The following is a 21,713-nucleotide window of genomic DNA, read 5'->3' as shown; positions in this document are numbered from 1 at the left end:
TATTGATCTGTCTCTGAGCTGAATAACATTTTCTCCCAGAAGATGCAATCATAGATTACACAATACGCTGTGTCCATGTTGCTTGTTTTACAGAATATAAATGATGAATCACAGCATAGTTCCTCCTCACTGCTTAGACCAGTGCTCAGTTTTTTGTTTAAACCTATTGTAGGGATGCTTTCCTCTATATTTGCCTTTGTTTTTGTGTGTATTTACTCAATTTTATTTATTTGTCTCCTCCGTGCAGGATGTCTGTGAAAAGTGCTAAAGGAGGCGCAGACAGCAGACCGTTGTCTGCAGGCAGGTCAGTGGGTAAACAAACAAAAATGATGGAGAATATTGGTCAATGTAAGAGCTCCGTCAACATTTGGTGCAGCCGTGTGTAAATATGCAATCCTCAGGCCATGGAAATTCTGAGCTGCAAAATATTCAATATGTTGACATAAAGGGACACTGCGTAGTGTTTATAGGTTTGTATGACCCAAAATCCACCTTTTTTTTAATACATATTATGTGCTCCTGCATTGTCTAGTCGCTGTATAATAGTTTTTTGCTGTATAATTATATTTTTTTTAATGTGAATATTTTGTACTGTACTGTTGTTGTTGGTGAGTTCAGTTTGTTATATGAACATTATTCCTGAGTCTCTGTGACATATTAGGAGGATTTTATGCCCATAACATAATGCACCTTTAATTCATCGTCTTAGAGCAACATAAGCATTTTAAGAAAGTGAGACTCACCAGAAACACTTATTGGTTTGTTTTATATAGTCCCTCAATATTTGAATATACAAATTTGTTTTTGGTTGTAAGGAAGTAAAAAAAAGAAAAGAAGTGATTTCATTTTAAGTGCTCTTTAAACTGATTATTTCTCCATTATGTCTCTCCCAGCTCGTCTCCGCGAGGAGGGAGGGCTGCAACAGCTGGACGATCTCCTGCCACTGGGAGGTTCAAAAACAAGGCCCTGCAGCTCAGCCTCTCCAAGAAATTCTGGTTATTATTCTCTGTTTCTAAATCAACACAATTAGTGTAACCGATTGGCACATGAGCGGTAAAACGAGCCTAGAGAATGGCAAAATTATGCCCATAAAAAAAAAAAACACTTCCTCTTTTCCTTTTCCCTGGTGACTCCTCCATGATATGGTATTTGTCACTCAGGATGAGCAGCTGTTTTATTGTAACACCCCTTTTTTAAGACATGTCCTAAATTAAGGTATAGGACGTAGAATTAATGGATCTGCCGTGAATGATGACATCTCAACATCTGCTACGTGCTGTAAACTGCACACTTCACAGCTCAAAGGCACAGTCGCACGCGGCCAAAGGGAAGAAAGCCGCCGAGGAGGCGGCTGCCCGCAGCGGTAGGAGGAGCCTCAGCAACAGCTCGGTCGTGGCCGCTGCCTACGTCTCCTACCTCAACAAACTCTTTGGACAGGTCAGCTCAGCAGTTTATAGTAATAGAATAGAATAGACTAGACTAGCAACTCTCTGTCTTCTACCGCTTTATCCTCCATGTGAGGGTCACTGTGCCAATCTCAGCTAGGGCGATAAGCGGAGTACACCCTGGACAGTTCACCAGTCCACACTCTTAGAAATAAGGGTTCCAAAAGCGGTTCTTCTACATGGTCCGAGATTCTACCTGGAACCATTTGCTTCTGAAAAAACCTTTCCCGAAGAAAGGGTTTTATAAAATATTGGTCCGATACTGACCGAATCCCATCCCTATTAGACACAATAAATGACCGCCCTGGTCTTTGACATTTGGAAGTAGGAGGAGTCCAACTAAAATCTTAGTCAGACTAACATACCCCGGAAAATGTGATTCATAGTCCGATTACTCCTGCATGTATACGCTTAGTCGGAATGGAAAAAGCAGCATTTCCACCCTGCTCTTTGACATTTGGAAGTAGAAGGAGACGACGTATAAAGTCACTCAGATGTTGCAAGTTGTCCGATTGCCTTAGTCGGACTACGGCCTTAGCTGGATTAAACCGTGCATATATATGTAAATGAGCGTCTTTCATTAGCAGCTACTGTTACCAGACACAACAGGGGCAAAACCAAAGAACATCACTGATTTTCTGTGAGGTTCTTGTTATTCATGACTCATGACATTTGGTTTTTCAAGGGTTCTTGGTAACACTAATGGTTCCAGTAAGAACCATTTTGATCCAGAGAACCATTTAAAACCCCTTTCCTGAATAAAGGGTTTTAAAGGGTTCTTGGTGGAACCCTCCAAAGGGGTTCCAGGTGGAGCTTTTATAAAAATGTTCTACGTGGAGCCAAAAAGGGTTCTCCTTTGAGGACAAGCCGAAGAACCTTATATGGTTCGATTTAGCACTTTTAATTCTAAGAGTGCATAACAGAGCCACATATAGAGACAACAAAAAGCCTTTTCTCAGACTCACGGTCAATTTAAAGTGACCAATCTACTTTATCCTCAAATCTGCATGTATTTGGATTGTGGGGGAAACTGGAAAACCTCTCGTGAACCAGGGTTTTCTTGCTGCAAAGGCAAGAGCGCTAATCCCTACACTGCTAAAAAAAGATGAATGAAATCAACAATAATAAATAATTGCAAGCATTGTGTTTATATACATAAGGTGCAATGATAGTCCTGAGTTTTGAGTTGGCTGTGGGGTTATAGAGGCCACAGCTCGGGGGGGAAAAAGCTGTTTCTCAGTCTGCTTGTGTGGGATTGTATTGTTCTGTAGCGTTTACCTGATGGCAGAAGTTCAAATACAGGGTGACCGGGGTGTGAATTGTCTGAAATGATGTTGCTAGCCTTGCAGTCTTGCTCTCAATGGAGGTTCTTTTTTTTTCCTGAGATGTCGAAGGTTCATGGAGGCGTTTGGACAGGAAGTAACTCAAAGGAAGTTGAGCTCGAAAACACCTAAACTGCTCGTAAAATCACTGTACATTATACAAAAGTACACATCATATAAATCTCAAATCAATGCAACGGCTCAGCTGAGGTGATTATGAAGCAAATAAAGTAACATCCGCTCATAAAAATAGCCTAAAATAGACTGTTATTGTGAAAAGAAGCAGGATCAAATAACATTTCATAAGAATGACCTAAAAACTGTGTATATTTGTTTGGTAATGAATCATTTATTCACTTTTTTTTCCGTTGTCAGACAGATATAAAAGGGCTAAATAAAAAAATAAATAAAGTGACGGTTTATAGACAACAACAACAACAACAGCATTGACCTCGATGTTACACACTGACTCACGCTGGAGAATTGATGTTCTCGTTCAGCAGATTCTAAGTGCTAACTATCGACTGGAAACAAAAACACTGCTCGCAGCCGTTCACTGTGAAACATGAATGTCCAAATAATGAAGGCTTGTCTCCTATAAAACACCATCGAGAGACGGTGAAGTCGATATCATTACCCACGCCTCTTTCATTAAAACCTAAAAGTACATCGACGTTTCCAGAAGACATTATTTTTAAAAGATGTAACTCTAATAATTTCCCCTGAACAGATGACGTACTCCGGACACTCGGCTGGCTTCCATTCCATTACCTCCCCGCTTGTCTGGAATTAAAGTTTTGTTCTCTGGCACTAAGATCCCAGATTCCTTCAGGATATTTGGGAAAATGACAACTGGAGAAGAGCCAACGAATGATCCAGCCCAATGGCACCTTTACTATAAACGCTGAAAGCATCACTGATTTACATATTTAGTATAGTGGGTTTTGGATCTCAATGAGTCTGATTTAAAAACTCTTATGGTAAACACACATCAGACATAAATAAAAAGCAACAAAAGACATTTCAAGGACTTATTCTAAGTCTCACAGCAGTGTATTTCGTGTGATCCAATGCCCAGATTAACGCCATCATAAGGGGAAATATCTCAATTTAAAGTATCATACTCCTAATCCAAAGCTAGAATTATTATCTAGTTTGTGTATTTATACATTAGTATCATATGTGCAGAATAAACATATACTTCTGGATACTAGGGGTGGGACGATACCACTTTCTTGTGTACCGATATCACAAGCCCGATAAAGTCATTTTAGACCATTTATGGACTATGAAGCTGTTAACAAAGACAAAATATTGTTCTCCCAAAAAGAAGAAATAAACAGCCTCAAACATGACTTTTACATTTTTATCCGTCCAATATCCGATCCAGTGATTTTGACCAATATTGGACCGATTACTGGCCGATTCCCATCCCTATTAAACACCATAAATGACCGCCCTGGTCTTTGACATTTGGACGTAAAAGTAGTCCAACTAAAATCGAGCTAATCTTAGTCAGACTAACCGGATAATGTGATTCATAGTCCGATTACTCCTGCATGTATACGCTTAGTCGGACTGGAGTTGGACTTGCTAATTCGGCACATTAAGCAAAATTTCCGCCCTGGTCTTTGGCCTTTGGAAGTAGTCCAACTAAAATGTAGCTAGTCTTAGTCAGACTAACATATCCGGATAATGTGATTCATAGTCCGATTACTGCATGTATACACTTAGTCGGACTGGAGTTGCTAATTCGGCACATTAGGCACAAAATTTCCGCCCTGGTCTTTGACATTTGGAAGTAGAAGGAGACGACGTATAAACTCACTCAGATGTTGCAAGTTGTCCGATTGCCTTAGTCGGACTACGGCCTTAGCTGGATTAAACCATGCATATAAATGTCATTAGCAGCTACTGTTACCAGACACAACAGGGGCAAAACAGAAGAACCTCACTGATTTTCTGGTTATTTTCATGACATATACTGTATGAGAATATAAATGCAGGACAACAGATATCAAACCGATAATTACCAGTTCCCATCCCTTATTTGATACCGAAAATGATTATTTCTCCACAGATATAATGTAAATAATAAATAAATATGATAAATTGTGACCGAGATATCTGTGTGCATATGAACCAACTATTTGTAACAATAAATAGGATAATGCCATTGTTTTAAACAGGTTCACAATGACCTTGGGTGCCTGCAATCTCCATTTACTGCTTTGTTTTACTGTGACAGGCCCTGGTTTAAATGTACCAGTAGCGTGTTTGCAGAGCTCTGCATCATAACCACAGGACAGAGGGAAGCAACGCTGTGTTTAGTTTAGATTTTTGTTTCGACACTGAGGCATGCAGCGGGATTCTCCTACAGCATTCCCAGTCCCTGCATCAACACAAAGTATAAATAACTCCATCAGCAAGGTTTTCTGTCAGTGCTCATTACGTCCAACATTGGGCTCGGCGGAGACAAAATAGCCAACAAAAGTCAATTAATGCATTTAAATATCAGATAGAGAGACTGGAGCTGTTCATTGCCATGTGTGTGTGTTGCTGCAGTGTTTCCAGTGTAAAGTAAGCACATAAATACCTCACACACGTCATGCTTCAAAAAGCAGTGGAGGCTGCTCAATGGGCCATGTGAAGGCAGACAGAATGAAATTAATTGTCAATGGGCTCGTTCTGACGGATGCATTAAGAGTCCTCGTGGCATGCCGTTTAATCCTTTCTGGATTAAAAAAAAAGAAAAAAAAAATCCAATTAATGCGTTGACCTTGCAATCTAATTATGCCCTTGTAGAATCCTGTGCGCGGTAAACAGCAGACCGGCATCGGAAATCATATTACGGACGTTTAAAGGGTTTGTATATATCATCAGTGTTTTAAGTATGTGGAGGTAAACATAGAAAGCAAGGAAACTCTTGATGTAATTGCATCTTGGCATCGCTTGTGCGTGTGTGTGTGCGCTTCTACTCTGCTTGGCAACGCTAACACAGTGAATGATGATTTGAACGCCTGCCATGTGACGCAGCGTCCAAATAAACCAGGCCAACCTTTCCCTTTTCCTGAAGCCATTGTGCACTCGGACAAGACGACCTTGTATGATTTATGTATTAGCCACTTTTGAATGCCAACATGTATTAGGAGAAAAAAAGAAAAAAGTCCAACTGAAATCGAGATGATCTTATTCAGACTAACATACCCAGAAAATGTGATTCATAGTCCGATTACTCGTGCATGTATACGATTCGTCGGACTGGAGTCGGACTTGTTAATTCAGCACATTAAGCAAAATTTCCGCCCTGGTCTTTGGCCTTTGGAAGTAGAAGGAGTCCAACTAAAATGTAGCTAGTCTTAGTCAGACTAACATACCCGGATAATGTGATTCATAGTCCGATTACTCCTGCATGTATACACTTAGTCGGACTAGAGTCGGACTTGCTAATTCGGCACATTAAGCAAAATATCCGCCCTGGTCTTTGACCTTTGGAAGTAGAAGGAGACGACGTATAAACTCACTCGGATGTTGCAAGTTGTCCAATTGCCTTAGTCGAACTACGGCCTTAGCTGGATTAAACTGTGCATATAAATGTAAATGAGCCTCTGTCATTAGCAGCTACTGTTACCAGACACAACAGGGGCAAAACCAAAGAAGTGAAAGAGAAAAAAGATCGCACCTCTCTTTGTGTTTTAATGTCACCTATGCTGTGATTTGCCTCATCATATCTCACTTTTTAAAAAGGAGCCAAGTGGAGGATGAAAAGTATTTTCCTTTAATAAAAGCAGCCATAAAATAATGGACACAGACGGAATAAAAAATATTCAAGTCCAGAATAAAAAGTTGGATTAATTGGCCTTTACCATCTTTTACAATCTGACATGGACACCGGGAGCATGGCGTCACTGAACTTTATTGGTGTGACATTTTGAAATATTCCAGTTTCACAATCTTGATGAGAGTGGATACGGCTCGCGAGGTAAAGTGAGTCATCCTCTAATTACAGTGCTGTCAAACACTCTTAACGGCCCGAGATTGTCTGGCTCTTTTTTTTTTTGTTGCGTAACATACGCTACCGTTCAAAAGTTTGGGGTCACCTATATCATTTGTTTGTGTTTTCCGTTAAAAGTCAGACTTTTATTCATCAAAAGAGTTGCAACATGAATAGAAAATACAGTCAAGACATTGACAAGATTAGAAATAATGAATCAAAGAACCAGAAAAACAGTTTTCAGCTGCTGCTAACATCATTGCACAAGGGTTTTCTAATCACCCTATAGCACGTGTCAAACTCAAGGCTCGGGGGCCAGATGTGGCCCACCACGTCATTTTATGTGGCCCGCGAGTGAGTGAATTAATTAATTGGTCTTAAAAATCTGTGTTAAAATAGGCCTATGCTGCTTTAAGGCGTGCGTTGACCATAAACTACATTTCCCACAATGCATAGCGATTGCGTTACCCGCGAAGTTACGGCATCCCGCCGCTAGATAGCAGTGTATCATTGTATATGTCAAGACCACCGCGAACCAGATTACACCTATAATGCATAATGTTTGTAACTTGAAAGTAATTTAGCAATATGTTACCTTTATTTTACATTATATTTGGTTACATTTAGCTACATTTATTCTATATGACGGTTACATTTGGCCCTTTGAGGGTAACCATTATGCTGATGTGGCCCTCAGTGAAAATTAGTTTGACACCCTATAGCCTTCTAACGCCATTAGCAAGCACAATGTACCATTAGAACACTGGAAATGGGCCTCTATACACCTATGTACATATTCTATAAAAAACAGACGTTTGCAGCTAGAATAGTCGTTTACCACATTAACAATGTATAGAGTGCATTTCTGATACATTTAATGTTATATTCATTGAAAAAAAGTGCTTTTCCTTAAAAAATAAGGACGTTGAAGTGACCCCAAACTTTTGAACGGTAGTGTACATTTCTGATTTATGCTTTTAAGTTTTTTCTTGTAAAATGGAAATGCAGTGGAATAAATGTACAGTCTTATGTGCTCAGTATTGTTTCCAGTGTCTTAATCTCCTTTTATTTGAATTTCGCTAAAGCCTCAATACTTTCCCTCGTTGCCTAATAGCGACACACACACACACACACAAACACAAAAGCCCACAGCAAAGTTGTGCACATTTATGCTCGCAATAATCAGAGCCGTTATAGGCCTTTTTCTGTCAGTCTGGTTTCTTTGAAGTTGCAGATATCCTCAGGCTCGTGGCGTAGTTCTATGCTAAGCAATATCTCCGTATGTCAGGCTCATTTTGCTCCGCAGCAACGCAACCGAGTTTCCATATTTCTCACATTGCCCTGTGGGTCGCGATGACGCTTCTGTACAGAAGGAAGAAGTGGACACTGTCACGATGCTGTAGACTCCAGCGCGGTCGTGTTACTAAACACTCTTCTTAAGGATTCTTCAATATCTGCGCTTTAAATGCAAATGTACGTATTTACAGCTATGCTAATTACAAGATGGTTCAAGTTCCCACTCCTCTAAAGCAATTTATGCAAGATTTATTCATTAAAACGAGAAAATTAAAATGAATGCATGACTCATATTTCTTGGAAAATGTACCTTTTTCAAAATAATACACTAAGAAATATATATATAATATGACATATAACAAGTTTGGGGAACACTTTTCCTGTATGAGTGTTTGCCTCTTAATTTTATTGCAACTAATGGCCAAATTATAATCTTTCTTATCAAACTGCGAGGATTCATTAGCCTCGTGCTATTTTAAGCCCCTGGCACCGTTGAATTTACCGCCTTCCACTCGCTGAACGACTTTGTGGAGAGTTTTTTATTCCCGGCTTCAAGCTTTTGCCTCAACTTGTCTCAAATACATGAAAATGGGTAGAGAAAGAGAAAGAGGGAAAGAGAGGAGAGGAGGAACGAGACTGGGAGACGGCCCGAACCAAAATGTCAAAACAAGGCAGAGAATACTGAATGCACAAAAGGGTATATGCAAATGATGTGTGTGGATACAGGTGTGTGTGTGTGTGTGTGTGTGTGTGTGTGTGTGTGTGTGTGTGTGTGTGTCTTCCTAAAGTGACAATGATGTGAGCTTTAGGAAAGTTTTCCGCCGTTTTTTGCGTAGGAGTATTTGAATGAGCACAGACTCAGACTGTTAATGCTGCAGCTCCCTCAGGACGCAGCAGATGTGTGTGTGTGTGTGTGTGTGTGTGTGTGTGTGTGTGTGTGTGTGTGTGTGTGTGTGTGTGTGTGTGTGTGTGTGTCATTTTGCAAATTAGAAAGACATGTCACTGGGTGAAATCCCATTAGATTTACTGTCAGCATGCAGCAGTGTTGACATGATATGCATGTTATTCTAATTTGGTATAGTCAAAAACAGATTATCGCCGGGGTCTTTTTCTCAAGAGCGTTTTTTTGCTGTTTTAAAGCCACCATTGATTTTAATGTCCTCCAATGCTGTGTTGTAATTATTTCCATTTCTTTCCCCTCTCTCTCTCTCTCTCTCTCTCTCTCTTTCTCTCTGTCTCTGTCTCTGCTCGGCAAGGAAAGAGAGCTGATGCCAGAAGAGTTGGACGGTAAGATGCCGTGGGTGTAATTAGGATGCAAACATACTGTACATACAGTAGAAAAAAAATTAGCACAACAATGGCGACCGTTCTTGAGAGAGTTATTTACACTAGAGTTGACAACTAAAGCCCAATTTATACTCCTGCGTAACGTGCTCTGCGCTCACAGTGCGCACCGAGCGTCCACAGAGGCGGAGCTGATCACCGCCGACAACGTCGCTGCCAAACTATAAATACGTCATATCCTAACACACACAGCACATGTTCAGACTCTAAATGGCCAATTTCTCACCTAAAATTATCTTCAAACTGCGTTCCGTGACACAGAAAAGTGAGAAACGGCCACTGTTTCAATGTTATTCTGCTGCAACAACAACAACCTTGCGTAGCGGCCCCTACTGATCGGACGGGAAATTGCAGCGCGTATCCGTCACCACGTTAACGCATTACGCAGTCGTAGAAGTATAATGTGGCCTTTAGAGAAGTTTGTTTTTGTGTTTGTGTGTCTGTCAGAGCTGCAAGAGGCCTTTAAGGAATTCGACTACGACGCCGACGGCTTCATCCACTACAAAGACATCGCCGACTGCATGAGAACCATGGGCTACATGCCCACGGAGATGGAGCTCATCGAGATCATCCAGCAAATCAAAATGAAATGTGCGTATCGCATAACGACGAGTCTGCACGGCTGCATGTTTGTGCGTAGATCTCATAGATGTGAGCGTGACTGATGGCTGTTTCTGAAGGTGTGAATGTGTGTGCTGATGTTTGGAGACGGGACGTTTAAAGTGTTTTTGGCAGACGGATGAATGACCTTCATGCCGCAGGTGCACAAAGGAGTTGGCACAGGCCTGACTTTCCCTTCTTTGCTTTTATTAGGAGTGTTTCTGACCGAGTATAGATCGATGTGTGGTTAGCGTTTGACGATGAAGGTGAATCATCTCTGGGGGTTTTGATCCCGCGCACCGTAACACCTACGCGGTGTCAGAGCGAGGCCCCGCACCTCTGAACGTGTAAGGCCTTTAAGTTTTAAGCCAAGAGTTTGCAGAAAAACTAGAGGCACCATGGGAACACACAGAGCACGACACTGGTACGATGTTTTAAAAACAAAAAAAACTAATGTAAACTGTTAATGACAGTCTCAGGAGCAGGTAGCTCCTCACCACAGGTTGAAATGTCCTCGGGCAAGACTGTGAACCAAATACTCCTGCTGCTCAAACCAGCATCTTACTTGACAAAACTGGATAAAAGCAGCCAACTATAGGCATTAGAAATGCAGTATTCAAATAAATATATAAACCATCACTGTCTGCAGTATCCCCCCCCCCCCACTGAGCAGTACAGCAATTCTCAAACTATCTCCAAACAGCAAACCCTGTTTGTGTTCACAGTTTAGCCTCATTATGCAGTAATTACACTCCATGACCTCACTGTTGGGATATCGCAGAGGTAGGTAGAGCACACACACGTGACCTCGCCCATAACCCCCACATATCAGTGGCTGGAGGCGGTCACAGTGAGGGGCTGCTGCAACAGGCGAGGCAATTGGGGAAATTGCCTTGGACCTAAGTTAAGAGGGTGGGGACCCCCCAGAGAACGGCTTATTTGTGTCAGTCCACAGCAACATCGACGATGTGGACTGAACAACCAAGTGGCATCTGGTCATGACGTCACCAACGGGGAATCTGAACTCCTGTCTCAAAGGCCTCTGCATTTCCAATTTGGTCGGCGCCATGAAGTTGAAATTTAGCAACTGGAAGTTCATGAGTGTTAGCGGCAACCGGGCTCTCAGTGGACGATACCTGTTCATCATTTGCAAATTCAACAACATGTGCTTCTGACAAAGAGTTAAAACAAGCGATTAAGAGCATAAACTCCTCAGGAAAACGTTTACATGTTATAAATCAATCATTTCCCCAATGGTTCCTAGTCAAGTAGAGTCTTAGAGCAAAATACCACAGTCGCCCCCTGGTGGCCATTCAATATAGTCTCATTTCCTGGTTGTCAACTTCAAACATCATGGTTTCAACATATTCTCATGAAGGGTTCGTATGAAAACATACGAAAAAGAATGCACCCCGTTTTTTGTGGATTATCCTACGAAAATCCAATACGCACTGCGCACTGGATCAGTGACAAAAAGTGCACTTTTGCGGTTTGTGTTCAGATCGTTGTCGTGTAAAGCCAGCCTAAGAAAATCCAACTGAAATGACACGTCTGCTGCAGCAAAAACTGCATTTAAATTGCATGCCATGGGCTCTTAGATGCTAATCTGCACAACGGTAGATCGATGTTTCCATGAAGCAGCACCATCAGAATTCAGCTGGAGTTCCGTCCTAATCGACAGGAAATTTCCAACTGAATTTCAAACAGCGTGCAATTAGAAACACTGTAACTAACTCTGTTATTTTGAATATTAATTACAGGTCAACAGCTGGTGGTGCTAATATTTCATTGCGGAACAGATGAAGATTAAAACGGCACCAAAGCTCGGTGGACTTAGTGTATGTGTATCCTTGTGCCTTAATATTTACAATCTTCACTCCGCTAACACACTTATGGCTTATTTTCCACGCCAAACATGAAAGCGTGTGTTGCATTAATGCAGCTCAGTCTGCTACAGGTGCAGATTCTTCTCTTTCTTTCTTCTCCAGGTTTCCTCACAAACACACTTCTGCAGAATGAGCAGCCAAAACAAACCGATTGCAAAATGTCAAGTTCAAAGGCAGATTAGCAAATGAGTTACTCGATTGCAAGGACTTTGTAAGACAAACAAAAACGATCTCCTGGAAGCGAGACATAAAAAGAGATAATAATTGATTCGCTTTTTGGCCGAATCCATCCTGTAACTTGATATGACTCAGCGTAATTAGAGCACACACACACACGTACAAGTGTAACCCGACACTGATAATGAGGAAAATACCGTCCTCGGTGTAATCGTTTGGCCCCGGAAAACAGCGACGTCCCTGCAGGGAAACGGCGTCTTTTCACCTGTGATCCTCCAGGACTCGGAGCTGCAGCTGCTCTCCGTCCTAACCCAGACACTTAATGAGAGTCACCTGGTGTCTCAGGTGTAAATGATCTCCTGATGAGACGGTTAGCATGAAAACATCAATGACTTCAGGAAGCAACGCCGCATTAAACGCATCACGTAGCACGGCTGCATTTTGAATATCTGTTATTATACACTGCCGTTCAAAAGTTTGGGGTCACCTATGCAATTTTGTGTGTGTTTTCCATTAAAAGTCACACTTTTATTCACCAAAAGAGACTAAAAAATATAGTCAAGACATTGACCAGATTAGAAATAATGATTTTTTTTTTTGTCAAAGAACCAGCAAAAGTGTTTTCAGCTGAGTTTACATCATTTTCAAGGGTTTTCTAATCATCCTATAGCCTTCTAATGTGATTAGCAAACAATGTACCATTAGAACATTCCCCGCTTGTGTGATAATCTCAACTGTAGCAGCAGGTTCACTTTAAAGAGAAACTATAGGAGAGGATTCAAACACACAGCTTTAGGGATGTTACTTCAATTTATATTTTATGCTATTTTTATGCCGTGTATATGAATTATTCATCAACTCACTGATGCTTTTGTACGACCAATAAGGTAACACGGACCTATATATATTCCTATTTTACTCCCTCTATAGTGTTATCCCTATAGAGTCATTAATAATACCAAGGATTTTTTTCACTTTCAATTAAGAAAAAAAAATTAAAATAATCTCAGAAGACTTTAGGGAGAATTTCTTTACTCAGTGATTATAGAGTGACCCACTTAAGGCACAGGAATCCAATGACGGCGTGTGAAGGCCTGAGGTGTGGTGAGCAGAACGCAGTCAAAATGTTGGTTTTATTACAGATTCAAAGTTGCTTCAAGTTCAAAATAGTAGAGGTGTGTGTGTGTGTGTGTGTGTGTGTGTGTGTGTGTGTGTGTGTGTGTGTGTGTGTGTGTGTGTGTGTGTGTGTGTGTGTGTGAGTGCGTGAGTGCGTGAGTGTGTGTGTGTGTGTCCTCTCTCCCACAGTCAAATGAAGAGCACAGAGAGCTTATGAAGCCTCAGGAGCAGCACACAGGTGTGGCTCATCACTTAGCCCCGCCCACAAACACACCTGGACCAGAGGGAGCACAATCACACAGCCAGTTTGAACCTTTTACTGTAAACAGCTCTATGTTTTTCTGCTTATTTTATGCATAAAACGTCCTGTAACAGATTCTCTGTCCTGTATCTAAGTGCTTTTGGCCATTTTTTCCAGAATAACTCCCAATATCTGGCAGTTATTTACAATTCACTGCATGTTAAAAATACTGTTTTAACCATTTAAAATGAGGAAATACAAGACTTTGTGGGCTAAATTTGAAATTTAAACAGTATAAAACCTGTATAATAACACTTTTTGAGTCTCTCAATGTGCAAAAACAGGCCAAAAACATGGAAACTGCAGGTGTTCTTCCCACTCTCGCTCCCCTCTCTGGTGACAAAGACACTGATTCTCTGGCTTCCTGAGTGAAATTACTGCAATAACCACAAATTGGCTTTGACGTGCAACTTGTCAGCAATCAGAAACGGTTGGGATTTTTCCCAATTGCACAAAATGTCGTGAAACTACAGTGATGCAAACGTGTCGTCAGTGAAACGCTAGGTTTTAAAGGGTTAAATTGTAGAAGCTGTAAGTTAATATATGGATATATATCTGTGGGAAGAGGAAGATATTTGTCTCCAGAGTTAAAGACATCGGTTTTCAACATAAAAATCTCCAAATGAATGTTGTATCTCAAGCAACTGGTTTTACTTGGTCGTAATAAGGTGGTTGAACCTAGAAAAAACAAAACTACTTACACAAACACAAGTAAACTCAACCTGACAACACATGTACAATCATTTTAAGGTTAAGTTATTCCAACAACAAGTCATTTACAATAAAAAAAAGAAAAAAAGAAAGAAAAAGGGGAGAAAAATTAATTAAAATAAGCATTTACAGCTCATTTCATTTGTATTCAGACGCAGTGGCAAAAAGGTAAGGTTTTCAGGCTACATTTAAAGGAATGAATTGATTTGGCAGACCTGCGCTCTTCTGGGAGCTTGTTCCACATATTTGGGGCATAAAAAAACTGAAGGCAATGATAATTAGCTCCAGTCAAGTCGACTATTGTTTTTAAAATAGATTCTACTACGGTCTTTTACCTCTCTTTTACTTTGGAGTTTTCTCGCAGGCGCCTTAACATCACACTGAATCATCATACAACTGATCTTTTCAAAGATAAAAACCTTTATTTGACCAAAAACAATTGGATCCTCTGTGGAGAACTTGCACCGCACTTCAGTATCATCACAGTTTCATCGTAATCTTAACTGGCTTCAGGCCTTTTTGAAGAGGAGAGGACGCCAACTTTGTTACTGGCACCTCGTGCCTTCCGTTCCGCTCGCCTGATATGCGTTAAATGAACGTCAAGCACTTGGATAAACTTCACAATCCGTCTTGACAACAAGTGCTGTTAAAAAAGAACAACTGGAGTAGGCTGCCGTTTGGAAATAGTACCTTTCTTCAGAAGCTACGAACACGGATTCACAAGCACCCTACATAAACTCGCCCAAGTCACGTTGGCTGTTCAGACAGTAAACAAAAAACTTGCTAATACTTATGTTGTGAAGATGATTTTAAGTAATACAGTAAAAAATTTCTCCCGAAAATGATGTTTACAGTGTCTGTGGTCGACCTGTGCATTATACAGCATGTGTGAGCATACGCCCTCTTACCTACGTGTGTCTTCCTGCAGGGGGCGGCCACGTGGACTTTGATGATTTCTGCGACCTCATGGGGCCGAGGATGCTGGCAGAGACGGCTCACATGGTCGGGCTGAAGGAGCTCCGCTGTGCCTTCAGACAGGTAAGAGGTCGTCCCCCCCAGCTGCAAACTCTGGAGGTATGAGCTTTGACTGTCGAGCCAGCGGCTGTGGACTGCACGGTGTTATGACTGTACTTTGAAGTGTGCAACGGGGGGAGAGTCCTTCCTCAAAGAAGCCCAGGAGTAGGAGTGCATATGTGTGTGGCTCTCATAGTTGTCTGAAATATGCAAAGTCAAGACTTTAGAGGACAAAAAATATACATATTGATCAGATTTTTGCAGTTCCTACATCTACAGAGTCATTTATGTTACTATTTTGTTAACTGTTAATTGAGTAACACTTTAGATATTCACCATAGGTGCTTACTAACACATATAAGTAGCATACTAGCCCTTTATTAGCAATCATTAAGCACGCATAAACACCTTACTCTACCTCTATTACGACACAAATTAAGATTTTTCCTTCATGGTGTTAATACGTGCTTAAAGGTGCATTATGTAATAAATCTAAAGCAACTGGCCATAAAATCCTCCTAATATGTCACAGAGACTCAGGAATAATGTTCATATAACAAACTGAACTCACCAACAACAACAGTACAGACAAAATATTTGCATTAAAAAAAATATTTTGCAGACTGCAAATCATGTTTATGTTTTGAAATCATGTTTTGGCATGTGGCGCCACCTACCGCCGTCTACCAATCATTGCAGTCAGTAGAGTCTCAGCTGCCGAGCAACCACGGGTTGCCAGTTACGTCAGAAAACCAAACCTTAAAGACCTCGGTATTTTGAATTTGAGTGTAGTAACAGTTTTTTGGCCACATTCTTACATATGGCACCTTTAACATTTACTAATAAAGGGCTAGTATGCGACTTATATGCACGTTATTAAGCGCCTAGGTAATTGTAAATATGTGTTCCCTCGTCTAAAGTGTTACCGTTAATTGTCCATGTCTATTTTATTTGAAAATTTGTGTTGCCTCATTAATCTGGAGGATCTATCTATTGAGTTTCTTACATGTTAGAGTTGGGTACACATGATGAAGCAGGATTAAAGGAAAGTCTTGGTTCATTTAAGTCCGGCTCATTTAACTCGGAGTTCTGTTTCCCCGTCACAGCCGAAGTTACCATAGCAACTCACGTTTGTGATTCAGTTCTGTTTAGCTTCGCCTCGAACGATGTCCGACGGGGGTGGAAGCAGACTAAAGATCAGACTCCCTAAAGATCATTCTGTCAGATAATAAAAACAATAAAAGCTACTTTGATGGAACAAACCATCCACCTCCATGAAGTGATTCGATGATTCTCCCCCAGAGCAAAAGCCCTGAAGAGCCGTCATCTCTGACCGAGCAAAACAAATGTGGTAATAGCATTATTTACACACACCTGAGTTCAGCCATTAAACTAATTACAGAAAGATAGCTTTTCAAACGGAGACGCTGCTGGTCTCCACGCCTTTATTTCGACCTGTGTTTGGCTCCTGCGTCCGTGTCATTAAAATAATGACAAATCAAACGTTAACTCCCTCTAACTGCAGTCGCACATGCAGCTTTTAAAGTAATTGGCGACCTGTGGATGTGTAAAAACATTAAAAACATTTTTACCTTGCTGTAATCGCGGCGGTGCTCGATGAATCATGCTTTTGACGAAGCCTGAAGGTGAGACAATAAAAGAGTTATTAACCTACTCACAGGGATTTTTTAAAAGTGTGTGTGGAGTGTTTTTCTCCTCCGCACGTGCGTCATCAGGTCGTATATCGATGCCCAAAGGCCCGGAAATCCACGCGTCCTGTCGTTTCACTGCCTCCAAACTCTTAACTACTTTGAAAAGAAACTCCTGGACGACTACAGTCATATTTACTTTAATCCCCGTATCTGCAGACTCAGACAAATTCACACTTGTTTAAATGTTTGGTGAAGTTTCCCTGCAACTTGTTCCTCTATCTATTCATGAATGAATGAACGCACGAATGGTTAAATAATAAATGTAGAAATAACAACATAACAACAAGGATTAAAGGTGCCATATGTAAGAATGTGGCCAAAAACAGTTACAACATTCAAATTCAAAATACAGAGGACTTTTAGGTTTCGTTTTCTGACGTAACTGGCAACCCGTGGTTGCTCGGCAGCTGAGACCCTACTGACTGCAATGATTGGTAGACGGCGGTAGGTGGCGCCACATGATTTCAAAACATAAACATGATTTGCAGTCTGCAAAATGTTTTTTTTAATGCAAATATTTTGTCTGTACTGTTGTTGTTGGTGAGTTCAGTTTGTTATATGAAAATTATTCCTGAGTCTCTGTGACTTTAATTCATGCAAAAATCACAATTTTTTCTGTCATTTATTTATGTACTGATTTAAGATTCTGTCTATGATATAATTATGACTCAAAAGATTATACTATTATTATATACTAACAATAATTCAGTGTGCCCCCTAAAGATGTGTCACAAGTGGTTTGCATCACCTTTGATCCGTTCTGTTTTCCTCCTCCTCCTCCTCCTCCTCCTCATCCTCCTCCTCATCCTCCTCCCTGCTCTTTGACTCCGAACACGCTGTTAGTTTGACAGCGACGGCGACGGAAAGATCACGTTCGATGAGTTGAAGGAAGGCATGAAGACCCTGCTGGGGGAGAAACTGAAGAAAGGAGAGCTGGAGGAGATCATCGGCGACATTGACCTCAACAAAGACGGCAACATTGACTTTGACGGTGAGCACTCGGATGAAAAACTTCAAAATCTGAGTTTTCAGATGAGGCTGGACGTCTTATATAATGATGTTAGAATGTAACATTTTCAAAGAAAAGTGAGAATAAATGCCTAATTTTTTATGTTTAAAGGTGCAACGAATACCCTGAGCCTTTAGTGTTGAATTGTTTTGTTAACTCTTGTTAAAAAAACAATGAACTTGGACAGAAAACAACCTTAAATGCACTCACAGTGTTCAGCTCTTTTTCTGGTCCAGAGACAAACAGGGATGATTAGTTAACTCACATCAGCCGAGCTTTAATCAACTCACCTGCTGCTGCTGCTGCTGCTGAGCCAGAGCAGACTTTTATACTTTCTGTCTACTAGACTCTGTAAAAGTAAAAGCACCACTGTTTTGATGAAATTTTCTGAAGTACAAGGAAAAGTACTGGTCTAAAAATGTACTAAAAAAGGAGCTGGATTAAAAGTTACTTACTTCCTAAAGGGCACACACATCTCACATTAATTGTTTTGAAGTAAAGGCAAACCTTTTCTACGGAGCCCCCGAATTGACATGAGAAAAAAAAATGACGAAATTTTTTTTTTTTGAAATCATGAGTTTCAAAGTCGAGATCTCAAGTTTCCAAAAAATTATGTAAAAGTTTTTTTGAAAAAAAATATTTTTTGTAAACTCGAGATCTCAACTTTAAAAACTCAAGATCTTGAGTTTCCAAAAATGTCAGAAAAAAAAAATTCTGAAAAAAAATTCAATTTTTTTTTCCATCATTTCTTTGGAAAATTGAGATCTCGAGTTTCCAAAAAATTATGAAATTTTACATTGCACTGTAAATAACTCACATTATAAACAAAACAAGTATAGAAGTTAAATTGTTTTTTTTGGGGGGAACTAAACCCACAGCAGGAAATTCCTCATCAGCACTTTCAAGCACTGCTTCTACTAGTTAGCATTAGCGTTAGCGTCAGCTAGCATTCTGACGCTAATGTTAGCTGCTGTCTGTGTCCCCGTTAGTTAGACAGTGACTGTTAATGTTATGATTAGATCATTATCTGCGCCAGTAGCGCCACTTACAACTGCGTCTTTCTTTCTTTTTTCTTCCTCTTCTAACTTCCTGATTGATAACTCCTCTTCATTATCCTTCAGCTTCACAGAGGTTAACGTGAGGAGACGTGGGGCCTCTTTAGGGAGGTTTCCGACCGAGATGTCATTGCTAATCAACCATTGTTGTTTAAGGGAGACGGTGATGCAGCTGCTCACTGATGCATTTAGGCTCCGAGTGTCGGGAGCCCCCCATATCGGCTCGGGTCCCCAAGCAGTTGCCCGCCGCCTTGCCTGTTCATAAACTGCACGTCTACTCGTAGCGCGATGAAAGAGAGAAAGTGCGTTAATGCGTTAAAAAAAGAACGCGTTAATGCCACAAATTAATCATCCTGCGTCAACGCTTTAATTTTGACAGCCCTAATGAATATGAAATGAATATGAAAAAAAATATTTAAAAAAAATACATTTTTGAAAAATAAATGTTTCATAATTTTTTGGAAACTCGAGATCTTGACTTTGAAACTCGATATCTTGAGTTTCCAAATTTTTTTTTATTTTTCTTTGAAAAAAAATGTTTTTTCATGATTTTTTTTGGAAACTCGGGATCTTGAGTTTCCAAAAAATATGAAAAAAAATTATGACTTTTTTTGTTTGTTTTGAAAGACAAAACAAAAACTTCCGTACTGAAGTTTCAAAAAAATTATGGAAAAGTTTTTTTGAAAAAAAAAAGTTCATATTTTTTGTAAACTCGAGATCTCAACTTTGAAACTCAAGATCTTGAAAAAAAAAAAAAAATTTCCATCATTTCTTTGGAAAATTGAGATCTCGAGTTTCCAAAAAAATTATGAATTTTTTTTTTTTCAAAACAAAAAAAATCAGATTTTATTTTTTTATCTCATGTCACTTCTGGGGCTCTATACTTTTCAAATTAAAAGTGCTGACAGAATAAAATATGTCAAAACATAATGTATCAGTCAAAGTGGGTCAAAGGTCACACGTGCTTTCACTTCCTCACTCACTTTTTTGCTCAGTAACGGATGTGATTTAAAACCTACTCAATTACAGCAACACGAGTAAATGTAACGCATCACTTTAACGCCTCCAGTTTACATTTAAATGTCTGCTCACATCAGGTAGGGGAGGGTGTGACAGCTCTGAGTGAACGGTTCGAGACCAAACATTTACATGATAAGAGGATGGGGGGTGGGGGGTGGGGGTCAGTGAATGGGTTGGTAATGAAGGAGGATAAGTGGAGAAAATTAGAAAAATATGAGACGAGGAGCGGAGTTAAATGGGAGAGGAGGTGAAGTCAAGGTGGCGGTGGGTTGGGGAAGGGGAGTCAATCCGATGTAATCAGCAGTGCATTACAACCAATCGATAAACATAGCTGAGTGTCACACACACACTTTTGGAAACCTCACAGAAATGTCATTACTGTGTGTGTGTGTGTGTGTGTGTGTGTGTTACCTCGCAGGCAAATAAACCACACACACACACACACACACACACCAAATGATCTGGTGTGTAGGAACCGTGAACCAACCCCCCACATGGGTGTTAGAGAGATTATAGGCTTCAACACACAAAGGGCTCGCAGGTGTCATCCCCGGATTGCCTCTTCTCCGCACTCCAATCAATTGCAATTATTGGAACATATGAATCGGCGCGTCTGTCTCTGATGGGATCAGTAAGCAAGTGGCTCCTCATTCTCATCAATTAGCCTTCAGGCCACACTGGGTTTTTTTTTATTTTATTTTTTTAGCCCAGTTCAACCTGAATACGTGCAGAATATCCAGTTTTCAGAAGACGGTTAAAGAGATCTCTTTTTTTTTTATTATCTGGATTTAAGCTGCAGCACTTGCCCGAATCAATAGATTCACACCTGCAATCAGACGTCTTTCAGAAGCAGAGCACTTCAGGAAGAGAATGAGGGGGGGAAACGGAAGACATGATTGATTCGTCGGATTTAGTGAAACCTGCCTCAAACTATCTGCAGCTGTTTTTCGATTGACTATAGTAAATCCATGACAGTGGAAATCTTGAGCTAAAACTTGAGTGATTTCAGATTACAAGCATATTGGGAGTTAATCACCTTTAAAAGGTGTTTTTCAACCCCTGCCCATGTGGCTGTGTTACTTTTCGTTTTGCTGCTGTACGTCATTAGACATCATCAGTGGATCAGCTGCCGTCTCTTTCTTTCTTCCCCTCACAGAGTTCCTCATGATGCTTTCTGCTCGATGATCTCTGATGGAAGAAGAAGAAGAAGAAGAAGAAGAAGAAGAATAAGATGGAGCCGGACTAATGAGCCGTGCAAGCGACGATTCGTCTCCTTCTCCTTCTGCTGTATATCAGTGTTTGCGGGGGAGCGACGAGGTCTGATGGTTAAAAAAAAAAAATAAAAAAAAATTACACAACAGAGTCAAAATAAATCAGTTGCAGTTTCGGGAACAGAAGTTGAATTTGAAGGAACTGCAGATGGCAGAGGAGTTAAGTCTAGATTTAGCAACAATGCTGCGCTGTCGCCCCCCGATGGCTTAGACGTGTATATATATATATATTTTAAGCCTCCAAAATGATTAAGATCCACTTGTATTTGAACTTTGACCTATTACAGCAGTTTTCTTTAGTATACTGTATATACTTTACATGTACTTTGTGTTGGAAGATACTGCATTAAAGCGTCTGTATTCCAATAAACCAAGAACTTCCATTGGGAACGCCATGTTATAATAGTTCTCCGAAGCCACTATTTTGATTATTTCCACAA

The 21,713-nt window shown here is 40.4% G+C and overlaps 1 protein-coding gene across 1 annotated transcript; it reads left to right on the top strand.

The window, feature by feature from the left end:
* Positions 1-248: 248 nt before the first annotated feature.
* On the top strand, positions 249-21,187 carry cabp4 (calcium binding protein 4; the record flags this gene model as incomplete). The annotated part of the gene is made up of 8 exons (XM_083909072.1): positions 249-304; positions 894-995; positions 1,299-1,437; positions 9,314-9,344; positions 9,849-9,992; positions 15,121-15,230; positions 17,762-17,909; positions 21,159-21,187. The coding sequence occupies 8 exons, from the start codon at positions 249-251 to the stop codon at positions 21,185-21,187; spliced, it is 759 nt and encodes a 252-aa protein (XP_083765198.1).
* Between the last annotated feature and the right edge of the window lie 526 nt (positions 21,188-21,713).

The sequence above is a fragment of the Microchirus variegatus genome (genome assembly GCF_963457635.1).
Source record: "Microchirus variegatus genome assembly, chromosome: 23".
Lineage (NCBI taxonomy): Eukaryota > Metazoa > Chordata > Actinopteri > Pleuronectiformes > Soleidae > Microchirus > Microchirus variegatus.
Note: the sequence above shows the minus strand (reverse complement) of the source record. Positions and strands in the feature narration are given on the sequence as shown.